This window comes from Esox lucius, chromosome 1, assembly GCF_011004845.1.
Source record: "Esox lucius isolate fEsoLuc1 chromosome 1, fEsoLuc1.pri, whole genome shotgun sequence".
Classification (NCBI taxonomy): Eukaryota; Metazoa; Chordata; class Actinopteri; order Esociformes; family Esocidae; genus Esox; species Esox lucius.
This window is the reverse complement of record NC_047569.1, coordinates 40503293-40519794: the sequence shown is the minus strand read 5'-3', so window position 1 is coordinate 40519794 and position 16502 is coordinate 40503293. Positions and strand designations below refer to the sequence as shown.

Below are 16502 nucleotides of genomic sequence, written 5' to 3'. Positions count from 1 at the left end.
GATTTTTCTTGCAGCAGAAGGGTGCTGGGGTACTGAAACTGCTGCTAATAATGTCTGTGTTACTTAAGCAGAGCAGATATAGTATAAAAACAGAGACTGGAACAGGGCACTGCTCTGTGTATAGTGGAGCGTACTGAGGAATCATCTCTCATATTTGTACTTTCTTTAATGGTGTTTTTGTTGTCAGGATATGTGCATGTTTGTTCATATGTTGCATGGGTCCACCATGCCTCTAACAATGTCCCCCTCGGGATAATCAAGTTATTTTTAATAATTAGTACATCATGTACTTCTCTGGGTAATTGTATTAGTATAAAATCATATTATTTCACCATTTCCTTGAGCATACAACATGGCTCAGTAGTTGTATTACGTGTTTTGGGGAATCTTTATCAAGGGTGACAATCATTTTGTGTCTTTTAATCACCAGCCAGAGGGCTTGACTGACACAGACCCAGACCCACTACTGGGTGTCGACGAATGCAGATGGTTCCAGAAGAATAAACAGGAAATGAATACCAAATGGACTGTTTTCTGGTTAGAGTTGAAAAAAGACAGCATCCCGTCGCGTCCAGCATATGCCCTGGGTCGTTCTTCATAAACACAGGTTCCCAATCAGAAAAGAAAGGAAATGCAGACAAAACATTACAAAAATAAAGCTGTAGACCATTTAAGAATTATAAATCTTTTATTGTGCATGGATCTTTTTGTAGATATCATGGCTATACAGACACACTTCAGATACATATTTATGATTATACATGTTTTCCCATAACATTTGAACATGATATGTCTGGCCCTGGGAGATGAATAGTATAACAAATTTTCCTTTTGGAATGTACGGTGTTATGAGGTAACTGCAAACATTAAAATTACATAAAAATGGTCTCATTTTTTGTGCATATTTTATTTGTTTTTGTATCGTTTCATTTCTTCTTTCTCCCCCTCAGCCACACAGCAGGTTAACCACGGTGAGAAGGGCTTAAAATTGCACACACTGTTCTCTATCAAAAATAGGAATTTGAGTCCTTGAATGAGAGTTAAGACATCGGAGGTTAGAGATGCCTGGCCAACCAAATCAAAGTAATTCCCCCAAGACGTTTGGCAAGGTACCTGTATAGTCATCATTATAGTGGCTGCAACAGCAAGAATCATAATCTGCCCATAACCAAAACACAACACTAGACTCTACAGTCTGATCAATGACTACACTGACCAGCTCAGCGCAATTCGGAAATCGGCTACAAAGACTTGCACACACAGAGAAAAGGCCAAACTTTTGATTCACAGGAAGTACGAGTTAGCACAGTTCTGATCTACGGTGTTATTTTTTGTCTCATGAATATTTATTTTGGTGTTTTCTTATTTTCTCCAGACAACTTAAAATAGCATTTATTTAAATCTCATAAAAAAATAGACAAAAATATATCTAAATAAATCAGAAATTACCATATCCTGCTAATAATATTATTTTAATTTCATGATGATGAGTATATTAAATACTGTTTACTAGAAACATCAAATCAATTGCTAAAAAAAATTAACAAAAAGAAAAAAAGAACAACTTTTAGTGTTTTCTAAAAACTAAAAACAACCCCCATCCAAAAAAAAATGAAATTCTGGGACATTAAGAAAATACTCCTAAATGTTAATTTGTTTATAATGCAATCCTGTCGCCTGGAAACAGCTAATTGGTTCTGATACCATTGGGAGCAACAAGCTGTTCGGGTCAGAGCTCGGTACGTGCTTGGGTGGTGGTACTAGAACTTTTAAAACACCCCAAACACACGTAGGGTTTTGCACAATCTGAAAATGTGTAGTTCTATAAAACGCATCACCGAGACAGTCAGTCAAGGTTTCCTCTTTCATCAAGTGCAAAATAAAGAGATTCAGGATAATAAGCAAAGTCCATGTTTTGTGCTGAACAACACTGAAGCAGCTGCATGATTGTAAAAACAAGCTACAGTATAACTACATGATAGTAAAAATAATTAGAATTTTTCATCATTGTGTAAGTTTTTTTTGTTTCATTTCTCTAAAGTCTACATCTGAGCAATTTATTTGTCGAACAACTAACAGGTCCTCGTGTCGTTACTGTACAAAAATATACTAACATTTCTCCAGTCATTTTTGCATCCTTACACATTCTGAACATCAAAAAAGTTGGAAAGTGCTAAATGAATGTTCTATAATGCAAACAATATTCGTATATCTATGACATCTGACTTCGCCCCCCCAGCTCCGCCCTCTCCTACCTGTGTACCTGGACACACCCCTCTGTGCAAACACTGGCCAATCAGGTCCCAGGTGTAACAGCATAGGCTATTTAATATAATCCAACTACATACTAGTTTTGGAACATTAATCAAAAACATACATGGTTCATACGGGACACTTTTAAACTCAATTATAAATATGGATTATCTATTAGCTATACAAATATATGGTTGGAAACATACATGCCGAGTGACAGAAAGAGAGCTTTGTTAACCTTTAAACCATCTATCCCTGCTCCTTCATTAACCAATCGCACAGGAATCTAGACCGTTTTTAACCAATGAGAGGCCATGAAAAGAACATCACGTAACTTCCTGTGGCCTTGGTGCCCCCCCCCACACGCCCACCACCCCAAGCCTTCTGCTAAACATGATCATCCAGGTGTGACAACACAAAGAAACAAAAACAACAACAACATCAACAACATCATCAACAACAACCACAACAGGAGAATAAAGCTGTAACCCTGCAGCTGGGAACAGAGAAAGAGAGACAGAGAGAGAGACAGATATAGAGCGAGAGAGAGCGGGGGAGAGAGAGAGGAGGAACCGGGGAGGGGGGGGGGAGAGGAGGAACCGGGGAGGGGGGAGAAAAGAGGTGCAGCTCACTTGATGACAAAGTATTGGATGACGAACGCGATGAGGATGGAGATGACAGCAAAGAGCATGAGGATGAGAGCCGCCCACTGCTCGTCGCTGAGGGGGGTGCGTATTGGCCGGGCCACGTCCGCTCCAGCCCGGGGACCCGCACCACTCAAGCTGCCCGCCGACAGCTCACTGCGCTGGGGGGACAGCACCACCGTGGGGCTGTAGGGTCCACTCAGCTCCGGAGCGTCCTGGCACTGCCGGACGGCACACACCCTGAAGCGGTACTCACTGTTGGGCTGCAAGCCAGGGACCTGGCAGGACGAGGCTGGACCCTTATACACCTGGAGGAGAGGAGAGACAGGAGGTTATCAATAGGAGGCCAGAGGAGAGACAGGAGAAAGGAGACAATCCGCATTACAATATCTGTCTCATCCTGAACAGTCTGATCATCATGATGTAGTCCATAACTCTGTCTCATCCTGAACAGTCTGATCATCATGATGTAGTCCATAACTCTGTCTCATCCTGAACAGTCTGATCATCATGATGTAGTCCATAACTCTGTCTCATCCTGAACAGTCTGATCATCATGATGTAGTCCATAACTCTGTTTCATCCTGAACAGTCTGATCATCATGATGTAGTCCATAACTCTGTCTCATCCTGAACAGTCTGATCATCATGATGTAGTCCATAACTCTGTCTCATCCTGAACAGTCTGATCATCATGATGTAGTCCATATTAGGGGTGTGTATTGGCAAGTACCTTGCGATACGATATAAATCCCGACACACTTTTACTATTCAATACATCACGCCTCATTACGATAACGCCAGTCTCCATAGCTAAAAGAACAGCCGTCTCCGTAGCTAAAAGAACAGCCGTCTCCGTAGCTAAAAGAACAGCCGTCTCCGTAGCTAAAAGAACAGCCGTCTCCGAAGCTAAAAGAACAGCCGTCTCCGAAGCTAAAAGAACAGCCGTCTCCGAAGCTAAAAGAACAGCCGTCTCCGTAGCTAAAAGAACAGCCGTCTCCGTATCTAAAAGAACAGCCGTCTCCGTAGCTAAAAGAACAGCCGTCTCCGTAGCTAAAAGAACAGCCGTCTCCGTATCTAAAAGAACAGCCGTCTCCGTAGCTAAAAGAACAGCCGTCTCCGTAGCTAAAAGATACAGAAGGAAGGAGTCTCTCAACGGGCAGAATGATGATGACAACAGGACAAAACCCAGAAGAAATAGGCAGCTGCATATTCAAGCTTTGTAATGTAATTATAGTGTGACAGGCAGAACAGTGTCAGGTCAGGTCAGGACAGGACGGGCCAAAAAGAAACCTGACTCATCATTACCTGTCATCATGGAGGGGAGACAGACAGATGGATGATGGAAAAGGGGGAGTCTACAGCTTCTTATTGTCCCCCGGGTTAGGGGTTAGGGGGTAGGGGTTAGGGGTAGGAAGTGTCCTATAGAAGCTGCAGGGTGCAATTTGAAATGCAAGCATAGAGATGCAAGGGTGGAAGTGACACCCTCACAAACCAATCACTATTCAGAATGACGGTTTGGTACATGCAAACAAACCAATCACTATTCAGAATGACGGTTTGGTACATGCAAACAAACCAATCACCATTAAGCATTATGGTCTGTTACATGTACAACCCCGTTTCCAATTATTAGGAACACCTGTTCAATTTCTCATTAATGCAATTATCTAATCAACCAATCACATGGCAGTTGCTTCAATGCATTTAGGGGTGTGGTCCTGGTCAAGACAATCTCCTGAACTCCAAACTGAATGTCAGAATGGGAAAGAAAGGTGATTTAAGCAATTTTGAGCGTGGCATGGTTGTTGGTGCCAGACGGGCCGGTCTGAGTATTTCACAATCTGCTCAGTTACTGGGATTTTCACGCACAACCATTTCTAGAGTTTACAAAGAATGGTGTGAAAAGGGAAAAACATCCAGTATGTGGCGAAAATGCCTTGTTGATGCTAGAGGTCAGAGGAGAATGGGCCGACTGATTCAAGCTGATAGAAGAGCAACTTTGACTGAAATAACGTTACAACCGAGGTATGCAGCAAAGCATTTGTGAAGCCACAACACGCACAACCTTGAGGCGGATGGGCTACAACAGCAGAAGAACCCTCCGGGTACCACTCATATCCACTACAAAAAGGAAAAAGAGGCTACAATTTGCACAAGCTCACTAAAATTGGACAGTTGAAAACTGGAAGAATGTTGCCTGGTCTGATGAGTCTCAATTTCTGTTGAGACATTCAGATGGTAGAGTCAGAATTTGGCGTAAACAGAATGAGAACATGGATCCATCATGCCTTGTTACCACTGTGCAGGCTGATGGTGGTGGTGTAATGGTGGGGGGGATGTTTTCTTGGCACACTTTAGGCCCCTTCGTGCCAATTGGGTATTGTTTAAATGCCACGGCCTACCAGAGCACTGTTTCTGACCATGTCCATCCTTTTATGACCACCATGTACCCATCCTCTGATGGCTACTTCCAGCAGGATAATGCACCATGTCACAAAGCTTGAATCATTTCAAATTGGTTTCTTGAACATGACAATGAGTTCACTGTACTGAAATGGCCCCCACAGTCACCAGATCTCAATCCAATAGAGAATCTTTGGGATGTGGTGGAACGGGATCTTCGTGCCCTGGATGTGCATCCCACAAATCTCCATCAATTGCAAGATGCTATCCTATCAATATGGGCCAACAATTCTAAAGAATGCTTTCAGCACCTTGTTGTTGATTCAATGCCACGTAGAATTAAGGCAGTTCTGAAGGCGAAAGGGGGTCAAACACAGTATTAGTATGGTGTTCCTAATAATCCTTTAGGTGAGTGTATATTGTTCAGCATTAATAGTGCCTTCATAGAAGTGCAAGTCACCCATGCCATGTGCACTAATGCACCCCCATACCATCACGGATGCTGTCTTTTTAACTGTGCGGTGATAACAAGCCAGATGGTCCCTAACCCCTCTTTAATCCAGAGGATGTGGTGTCCATGATTCCCAAAATTTGTTTCAAAGGCTGATTCATCAGACCACAGGGCAGTTTTCCACTTCGCCACAGTCCATCTTAAATGAGCTTGGGCCCAGAGAAGGCGGCAGCAGTTCTGGATCTTGTTTATATCTGGTTTCTTCTTTGCATGGTAGAGTTTTAATTTGCATTTGTGGGTATGTAACATACATACCCAGGTATGTTTTTATTTGAGATAGATACGTACCTTCAAACCCCCCTTAATGATGAAAAAAATATTGAGTACCGTGACGTCGCCCGGTATGGTGCAGCCGGGGCCCCACCCTGGAGCCAGGCCCGGGGTTGGGGCTCGTATGCGAGCGCCTGGTGGCCGGGCCTTCCCCCATGGGGCCCGGCCGGGCTCAGCCCGAACGGGCGACGTGGGGCCGCCCTCCCGTGGGCTCACCACCCACAGGAGGGACCATAAGGGGCCGGTGCGAAGAGGATCGGGCGGCAGTCGAAGGCAGGGGCCTAGACAACCCGATCTCTGGACACGGAAACTAGCTCTAGGGACGTGGAATGTCACCTCGCTGGCGGGGAAGGAGCCTGAGCTAGTGCGTGAGGTTGAGAGGTTCCGATTAGAGGTAGTCGGGATCACCTCTACGCACGGCTTGGGCTCTGGAACCACACTCCTTGAGAGAGGATGGACTCTTCACCACTCTGGAGTTGCCCATGGTGAGAGGCGGCGGGCTGGTGTGGGTTTGCTTATAGCTCCCCAGCTCTGCCGCCATGTGTTGGAGTTTACCCCGGTGAACGAGAGGGTCGTTTCCCTGCGCCTACGGGTCGGGGATAGGTCTCTCACTGTTGTTTGTGCCTACGGGCCGAACGGCAGTGCAGAGTACCCGACCTTCTTGGAGTCTCTGGGAGGGGTGCTGGAAAGTGCTCCGACTGGGGACTCTATTGTTCTACTGGGGGACTTCAACGCCCACGTGGGCAACGACAGTGACACCTGGAGGGGCGTGATTGGGAGGAACGGCCCCCCTGATCTGAACCCGAGTGGTGTTCAGTTATTGGACTTCTGTGCTAGTCACAGTTTGTCCATAACGAACACCATGTTCAAGCATAAGGGTGTCCATCAGTGCACGTGGCACCAGGACACCCTAGGCCGCAGGTCGATGATCGACTTTGTTGTCGTCTCATCTGACCTGCGGCCGTATGTCTTGGACACTCGGGTGAAGAGAGGGGCGGAGCTGTCAACTGATCACCACCTGGTGGTGAGTTGGATCCGATGGCGGGGGAGTAAGCTGGACAGACTCGGCAGGCCCAAGCGTACTGTAAGGGTCTGCTGGGAACGTCTGGCCGAGTCTCCTGTCAGAGAGATCTTTAACTCCCACCTCCGGCAGAGCTTCGACTGGATCCCGAGGGAGGTTGGAGATATTGAGTCCGAGTGGACCATGTTCTCCACCGCCATTGTCGAAGCGGCCGCTCGGAGCTGTGGCCGTAAGGTCTCCGGTGCCTGTCGAGGCGGCAATCCCCGAACCCGGTGGTGGACACCGGAAGTAAGGGATGCCGTCAAGCTGAAGAAGGAGTCCTATCAGGCCTGGTTGGCTTGTGGGACTCCTGACGCAGCTGACGGGTACCGACAGGCCAAGCGGGCTGCAGCCCGGGTGGTTGTGGAGGCAAAAACTCGGGCCTGGGAGGAGTTCGGTGAGGCCATGGAGAAGGACTATCGGCTGGCCTCGAAGAGATTCTGGCAAACCATCCGGCGCCTCAGGAGAGGGAAACAGTGCCCTACCAACGCTGTTTACAGTAGAGGTGGGCAGCTGTTGACCTCAACTGAGGATGTCGTCGGGCGGTGGAAGGAATACTTCGAGGATCTCCTCAATCCCGCCGTCACGTCTTCCATTGAGGAAGCAGAGGATGAGGGCTCAGATGTGGACTCGTCCATCACCCGGGCTGAAGTCACCGAGGTGGTTAAGAAACTCCTCGGTGGCAAGGCACCGGGGGTGGATGAGATCCGCCCTGAGTACCTCAAGTCTCTGGATGTTGTGGGGCTGTCTTGGCTGACACGCCTGTGCAACATCGCGTGGCAGTCGGGGACAGTGCCTCTGGGATGGCAGACCGGGGTGGTGGTCCCTCTTTATAAGAAGGGGGACCGGAGGGTGTGTTCCAACTATAGGGGGATCACACTTCTCAGCCTCCCCGGGAAAGTCTATGCCAGGGTTCTGGAGAGGAGAATACGGCCGATAGTAGAACCTCGGATTCAGGAGGAACAGTGTGGTTTTCGTCCAGGCCGCGGAACACTGGACCAGCTCTATACCCTCTACAGGGTGATGGAGGGTTCATGGGAGTTTGCCCAACCAGTCCACATGTGTTTTGTGGATTTGGAGAAGGCATTCGACTGTGTCCCTCGTGGCATCCTGTGGAGGGTGCTTCGGGAATATGGGGTCCTGGGTCCTTTGCTAAGGGCTGTCAGGTCCCTGTACGACCGAAGCAGGAGCTTGGTCCGCATTGCCGGCAGTAAGTCAGACTTGTTCCCTGTGCATGTTGGACTCCGGCAGGGCTGCCCTTTGTCACCGGTTCTGTTCGTAATTTTTATGGACAGAATTTCTAGGCGCAGCCAGGGGCCGGAGGGTGTCAGGTTTGGGGACCACACGATTTCGTCTCTGCTCTTTGCGGATGATGTTGTCGTGTTGGCCCCTTCAAGCCAGGACCTCCAGCATGCACTTGGACGGTTTGCAGCCGAGTGTGAAGTGGTGGGGATGAAAATCAGTACCTCCAAATCCGAGGCCATGGTCATCAGTCGGAAAAGGGTGGCTTGCCCACTTCAGGTTGGTGGAGAGTGCCTGCCTCAAGTGGAGGAGTTTAAGTATCTAGGGGTCCTGTTCACGAGTGAGGGAAGGATGGAACGGGAGATTGACAGACGGATCGGTGCAGCTTCTGCAGTAATGCGGTCGATGTATCGGTCTGTCGTGGTGAAGAAAGAGCTGAGCCGTAAGGCGAAGCTCTCGATTTACCGGTCAATCTACGTTCCTACTCTCACCTATGGTCATGAGCTTTGGGTCATGACCGAAAGGACAAGATCCCGGATACAGGCGGCCGAAATGAGCTTTCTCCGCAGGGTGGCTGGGCGATCCCTTAGAGATAGGGTGAGAAGCTCGGTCACCCGGGAGGAGCTCAGAGTAGAGCCGCTGCTCCTCCACATCGAGAGGGGTCAGCTGAGGTGGCTTGGGCATCTGTTTCGGATGCCTCCGGAACGCCTTCCTGGGAAGGTGTTCCGGTCCCGTCCCACCGGGAAGAGACCCCGGGGAAGACCTAGGACACGCTGGAGGGACTATGTCTCCCGGCTGGCCTGGGAACGCCTCGGTGTCCCCCCGGAAGAGCTGGAGGAAGTGTCTGGGGAGAGGGAAGTCTGGGCATCCCTGCTTAGACTGCTGCCCCCGCGACCCGGCCCCGGATTAAGCGGAAGATGATGCGATGATGCGATGCGACGTACCTTCATGTGTCTTCCTTTGTTCAAAGAATTATGGCCAATCAGCAACTGTTTACAAGTTTATAATTTCTTAATAAATTAAAAGAAATCTCCACAGTACCGAAAATCCTACTGAACCGTGGCTTAAAATCGGAGGTACGTACCAAACCGTGACTTTTGGGTGCCGTTACACCCCTAATATGGACCAAACATCATTAAACATCATGATCTGTTACATCTATACAGACCAGTGTTTCTCAACAGTGGCAGCACCGCCCCCTCAGGGGCCATCCAGGGGCCACCCAGGGGCCACCCAGGGGATCGCTGGAAGCAATATTTTGGAAAGGGGGGGCGCGTTGAGGTTCCATTGGGGGGCGTTTGTTTCAAGGCGAGTTTACACCGAAGATTCACATACAAATTTAAACTACTTGCAAAAAACTGTGGTCTGCAACATTAAAACCTGCCAGTTTACGCCACTGCGACTGGAAACAGTGTATCGTGCCTACATCTTGTTTGATGAGGGGCGGTGAGGGACCTGGATAATGGATAGGGGGCGCTGGCCCAAAAAAGCTTCAGAACATCAGACACCTGTCTGATACTTACCTGTTTGTATTCAGAGTTACCCATCATGCTTTGCAGTGTGTAGATGATTGGGTCTCCCTTCATGGGCAGCAGGAGCTCCCAGCTCACTTCACAGACTGATGGCATGTCCTCAACTCGCTCAACCTTGGGAGCTATGGAGAAAGAGAGAGCGAAGGGGGAGAGAGAGATAGAGAGAGAGAAAAACAGGGAGAGGGAGAGAGAGGGAGATTTACAATAATATGACAGATGTATTTCCTTCAAATTACACAGACCTACAAATACCTGAAAAATGTCTCCTTGGTAATCTGTCTCCTTGGTAATCTGTCTCCTTGGTAATCTGTCAGTGTTTTAACAAAAGTAAAGCCTACCCATACGCATCTGATTTTCCCCCTTTTGTAAATACGGTACCAGGCCAAAGTTTGGAAGCACCTACTCATTCCAGGGTATTTCTGTAGTTTTACAATTTTCTATTATTATTGAATAATAGTGGAGACATCAAAACTTAAAAATAATCAAGTAGTATGAAATGAAGCGTTAAAGATCAAAATAGTTGTAATGTTGCAGATACTAAAAGTAGCCACTTTTAGTAGAGTCAGGGAGAGAGAGGAGATTCAGGGAGAGAGAGGGGAGTCAGGGAGAGAGAGGGGAGTCAGGGAGAGAGAGGGGAGAGTCAGGGAGAGAGAGGGGAGAGTCAGGGAGAGAGAGGGGAGAGTCAGGGAGAGAGAGGGGAGAGTCAGGGAGAGAGAGGGGAGAGTCAGGGAGAGAGAGGAGAGAGAGGGGAGAGTCAGGGAGAGAGAGGGGTGAGTCAGGGAGAGAGAGGGGAGAGTCAGGGAGAGAGAGGGGAGAGTCAGGGAGAGTCAGGGAGAGAGGGGGGAGTCAGGGAGAGAGGGGGGAGTCAGGGAGAGAGGGGGGAGTCAGGGAGAGAGGGGGGAGTCAGGGAGAATCAGGGCAAGAAAAGTGTGTGAGTAAAAGGAAAGCTAGAGGTTGTGTTCCTTGAAAGGGAGAAGTATGGCGTGAAGGTTGAGGGGAGGAATGTGAGGAGGAGGGAGATGTACCTTTGAGGGGTGCGGGAGGTGAGCGGGGGGTGGTGAAGGTGTAGGCTGGGGAGAAGAGGCCCTGGCCGGCTTCGTTGAAGGCCTGGACGCGGAACATGTATGAGGTAGACTCACTGAGGCGCTGGACTTTGTGAGTGTGGCAGGGCCCTCTGTACAAACACACAAACCTGTGGAGAGAACAGGGAGAGATGGGTCAAACTGATCAACTCACTGACCTTTCTCACATGACAATGGTGACTCCAGGACGTGAGGACCCACTTTCACAGAACAACAGGGGTGGGGGGTTTGCCCTCCCAAACACACTTCCCCTCTCCTGGCATTCCCCTCGCCTCACCGCCACCCAAACCTGCAGGGAGTCTTTCCGCCTGCCGCCGTCGCGCCCCTCCAGCTGTACATCACAACGACAACCTAACTTCATTATATCCACTGGGCCCCTTTCAGGCTCCTCCTCACCAGAGGTCACACGCAGCAGTGATTTACACGGAGGATATGACCAGCAGGAGCCCTTCTCCCTAGCTGATCTGTTACCTAACGCACTGGACCAATGACATATCTGCCCCAAGGTGTCAAAGGTCACACGCTGCAAAGATTCCCTTTGATTGCATCAAGATGTGGCATTCTGCTCTCCAGTGGGTCATCAGACTTCAGTTTTCTCCCATGTGTAATACACAAGCCAACCATAGTACAATTCATGGACAGAATAAAAACCGATTTGAAAAAGACTGGCGAGAGACTAGGAGCAGTGGGCCTGATTCAAACCCATTCTACAACCACAGGACCAGTGGGAGATGGTATAAGGAAGTAGGCAGGAAACATTTTTGTCCCTGTTGACAGAGTTGTTATTCAGCATAGTTCAATAAGGCCTGGCCACCAGAGGACTGGCGGTTCTGACACCACTAACCTGCCACTCTTGTCCGCCATCTGCAGCTGGTACTGGAGGGCATCTGAGGGCGTGGCCTTGGACGGACCATCACCCCACTTCAGCCTGAGGGTCTGGTGGCTGAAGGCCGTACACTCCAGCCGGGGGGGCTGGGGGGGCAGGGGCTTGGTCTTCAGCTTAAAGGTGTGGCTAAAAGGACCCGCCCCCAGGCTGTTCAGAGCCTGGATACGAATCCTGGAGAACAGAGGGGAAGTTACAAAAAGCAGTGTGTGTGTGTGTGTGTGTGTAAGTGTATGTTTTGGAGCAGGGTGTGTGTGTGTGTGTAGGTGTATGTTTTGGAGCAGGGTGTGTGTGTGTGTGTACCTGGTATATTTTGGAGCAGGGTGTGTGTTTGTGTACCTGGTATATTTTGGAGCAGGGTGTGTGTTGGTGTACCTGGTATATTTTGGAGCAGGGCGTGTGTGTGCCTGGGTTGGTTTTGGTGCAGGATGTGTGTGTGTACCTGGTATGTTTTAGAGCAGTGTGTGTGTGTGTGTACCTGGGTTGGTTTTGGTGGAGGATGTGTGTGTGTACCTGGGTTGGTTTTGGAGCTGGATGTGTGTGTGTACCTGGTATGTTTTAGAGCAGTGTGTGTGTGTGTACCTGGGTTGGTTTTGGTGGAGGATGTGTGTGTGTACCTGGGTTGGTTTTGGTGGAGGATGTGTGTGTGTACCTGGGTTGGTTTTGGAGCTGGATGTGTGTGTGTACCTGGTATGTTTTAGAGCAGTGTGTGTGTGTACCTGGGTTGGTTTTGGAGCTGGATGTGTGTGGGTCTCTAACCTGTAGCTGGTGTCAGGCTGCAGATTCTGGATGATGTGTTTGGTGACTGGTCCTACAGAGATTGGCTGTCTCTCCCCAAGATCAATGATGTAGGTGGTGATCTCAGCCCCGTGGTCACAGGGTGCCTCCCAGCGAACACCTAAAATATCCCACAGGACAAGACTACTTCATACAATAAGTTAGCACAAAATGAGTCTTTCAACGTGGCTAGAGTACTGTAATAAACACAAAATGCAAATAAAAGATGTTATACATGCAGCATTTTTTTATTACAATATCTATTTTATTTAAGTGCAGGGGGAGTATGGCTTATTGTGAAAACTTTCAAGAAAATGACTATGAAAAAGGGGAACCAGGTGGGTGAGACAAAATTCTGTCTGTGCACATGCCGTGACTCCCTGTTTGGGAACTACTTCTCTACAAAAAGATTGCCCTGTTAAACCCCTGCTCAACAGAGAGTCCTGTTATAAAACCCCTGCCCTACAGAAAGAGCCCTCTTAAACCCCTGCTCTGCAGAAAGAGAGCCCTGTTAAACCCCTGCTCAACAGAAAGAGAGCCCTGTTAAACCCCTGCTCTACAGAAAGAGAGCCCTGTTAAACCCCTGCTCTGCAGAAAGAGAGCCCTGTTAAACCCCTGCTCTGCAGAAAGAGAGCCCTGCTAAACCCCTGCTCTACAGAAAGAGAGCCCTGTTAAACCCCTGCTCTACAGAAAGAGAGCCCTGTTAAACCCCTGCTCTACAGAAAGAGAGCCCTGTTAAACCCCTGCTCTACAGAAAGAGAGCCCTGTTAAACCCCTGCTCTACAGAAAGAGAGCCCTGTTAAACCCCTGCTCTAAAGAAAGAGAGCCCTGTTATAAAACCCCTTCTCTACAGAAAGAGAGCCCTGTTATAAAACCCCTGCTCTACAGAAAGAGAGCCCTGTTATAAAACCCCTGCTCTACAGAAAGAGAGCCCTGTTATAAAACCCCTGCTCTACAGAAAGAGAGCCCTGTTAAACCCCTGCTCTACAGAAAGAGAGCCCTGTTAAACCCCTGCTCTACAGAAAGAGAGCCCTGTTAAACCCCTGCTCTAAAGAAAGAGAGCCCTGTTATAAAACCCCTTCTCTACAGAAAGAGAGCCCTGTTAAACCCCTGCTCTACAGAAGAGTCCAGTTATAAACACCTGCTCTACAGAAAGGGAACCTCTTAAACCCCTGTTCTATAGAAAGGGAGTCCTTTGACAGAAACACAGAAGAGGGAAACCAAATGGACCTAGACATGTTGAAGGGGAGTAGAGTGGAGGCACGGGCGGTCTATCCTCATCATCCTCTTCTTCCTCTTCCTCCTCCTCCTCCTCCTGATCGGGGGAATTGTGGAAACCCCTTAGCTCCGCCTCTTTGAGGGCGTGGACAAGGCTGACGGCTGCAGGTACAGAGGGCGGAGTCTGACAGAGGACTGCCTCGCTAAACGGACCCACGCCCGCCACGTTCACAGCCTGCAGGAGGGAGAGGGTGACAGGTTTATCAAAGCCTGACTTAAGGGCTACAGACACACACAGACAGGCTACAGACGGGCTACAGACACACACAGACGGGCTACAGACACACACAGACGGGCTACAGACACACACAGACGGGCTACAGACACACACAAACGGGCTACAGACACACACAAACGGGCTACAGACACACACAAACGGGCTACAGACACACACAGACACACACGTTGGTCTTACTATTGAGCATTATTTTTGTATGAATCCAACCTTTATTAAACCAGGTTGAGGCTCATTAAGATAATTAAACATCTGCTCTGATGGAGCCCACTGTGCTCCGGGGGAACGTTCCCGTGTCTTATTACAGTCTGCTGACCGAGGTCTCTGGTCACCTGGACTAACTCTGACATTCCCTGTAAAGTGTGTCCTCATACAGACAGATTTGGGCCCAGTGGAACCTGTCAAAGAGGGAGTTCTAGAGACATGATGGTGGATTGAAACACTGGATGCAACTTCAGTGTCGTGGAAAAGGGTCTGAACACGTGCATAAATTATATTTTGTTGTTTGTTTTCAATAATTTGGCACACACCTGTGTTTTTGCTTTGTCATTATGGTGTAGTGTGTGTAGATTGAGGGCAAAAATCTGTATTTACTGAATTATGAATTAAGTGTACAACTCAATGAAATGTGGGGAAGGGGTCTGAATACTTTCCGGGGGCACCATTTCTTCCCTCATCAGTCAGTCATGAACAACCCTCCCTTATCAGGCAGTCCAGTCAAACACTCCAGGCTGGAGTGGAAACGTTAATCTGGTTGTATATCTAGACCCTCTATAAAAGTGGACTACACAGTACAACAGCCCTGGAGCATTAGGGGAAGGACTTCCAAGTAGAATCACTTTCCACCATGAAGGGGAATGCAGAAGTCAGCTTGGCTGGTCAGTAGAAGTCCTGCACTTTGTCATGATATGTGTTGTGTAACGTAATGTGAATGAGTAGCTGCTGTTTTTGGAGGTGGCTAAGAGACTATTCAAATCCGTATTTCTGATCACTGTGAGAGGTGGCTGGCTGGAGTTAACCAGTTTTAATCACTCCTTTGTTCAAATTGTCATGGATTTGAAGAAAATAATTTGATAAACATTTTCTTCAGGCATTTTCTTTCTTGTTGTGTGAAAAAACATTCAAACGCAATAAGGTCTTATTGTACTGACACCTTCTGACCACAGGGCGGTGCTGAAGGTACACACCAATCCAACACCGCCTCCTTGTCCTCTCTACATGGACTCGGAACCCGTATAAAAACAGTGAACTGTAAGAGGGGGGACAAATATACATTTTTATTATGGATTTAACTATTTTGTGGAAAATCTACTTTTCCAACATTTGTTTCTTTCCTACTCCTTTATTGCGAAATCTGGAATGGTCTTGTAAGCAATTGTTTCACTGTCAATATTTACGCATGTTGTGTTTGCTGCATGGGACAAACTGAGCCAGGGTGACTACAGAGGCAGTCAGAACGTCGTGGGCTCTGAGGAGTTACAGGCAGGGTGTCTGTATAACGACTCTGTGACAGAGCTGATGGAAAAAGAGGCTTTATGAAATAAATGTGACTGAATAATGCAACAGCTGGATTCAAATCTAATAAGACGATAAGAAAAACCGTAAGGAGGCTTCCTTCCTGATGTGAGGGAGTCTAACATGCAGTGTCTCTCTAATTGTTTTTTACACGGGGAACATTTCTGATCTTCTCAGCGGAGATGTGAAAGTAGTCAGAACTTCAGTGCACAACAAACAACACAGAGGCAATAACCAACTCAACTTACAGTTCTGGATCCTCAGCTGTTCTGGTTCACCAATAAAACCAGACAGACAGGGCGAGAGAGAGACTGACAGACAGGGCGGGAGAGAGACAGACAGACAGGGCGGGAGAGAGACAGACAGACAGGGCGGGAGAGAGACAGACAGACAGGGCGGGAGAGAGACAGACAGACGGGGGGGACGGGACAGACAGACGGACAGACGGGGGGGGGAGACCGACAGACGGGGGGGGGAGACCGACAGACGGGGGGGGGGGGGGGGGGGGGGGGGGACCGACAGACGGGGGGGAGAGAGACCGACAGACGTGGGGGGAGAGAGACAGACAGACGGGGGGGGGGGAGAGAGACAGAGACGGGGGGGGAGAGAGACAGAGACGGGGGGGGAGAGAGACAGACAGACGGGGGGGAGAGACAGACAGACGGGGGGGAGAGACAGACAGACGGGGGGGAGAGACAGACAGACGGGGGGGAGAGACGGACCCACCTGTACACGGCAAAAGTAGATGGTGGCAGGAAGCAGTCCCTTGACCTCATGGGTGAGGCTGGCACCACTATAACACACCTGCATGGTT

At 48.7% G+C, this 16502-nt stretch overlaps 1 protein-coding gene across 4 annotated transcripts in view; it reads right to left on the bottom strand.

The window, feature by feature from the left end:
- Positions 1 to 669: 669 nt before the first annotated feature.
- The window catches only part of fndc3a (fibronectin type III domain containing 3A), a 94190-nt gene continuing 78357 nt past the window's right edge, over positions 670 to 16502 (bottom strand). For all 4 annotated transcript variants that reach the window (XM_029119395.2, XM_029119396.2, XM_029119397.2 and 1 more), the window contains 7 exons: positions 16415 to 16502; positions 13891 to 14113; positions 12643 to 12781; positions 11845 to 12057; positions 10944 to 11110; positions 9910 to 10040; positions 670 to 3205 (listed from right to left, as the gene is read on the bottom strand). The exon at positions 16415 to 16502 is cut by the window's right edge and continues 62 nt beyond it. In XM_029119395.2, the coding sequence (XP_028975228.2) occupies positions 2882 to 3205; positions 9910 to 10040; positions 10944 to 11110; positions 11845 to 12057; positions 12643 to 12781; positions 13891 to 14113; positions 16415 to 16502 (1285 nt within the window). In that variant the 3' untranslated portion in view covers positions 670 to 2881. The remainder of the gene's footprint in view (positions 3206 to 9909; positions 10041 to 10943; positions 11111 to 11844; positions 12058 to 12642; positions 12782 to 13890; positions 14114 to 16414) is intronic.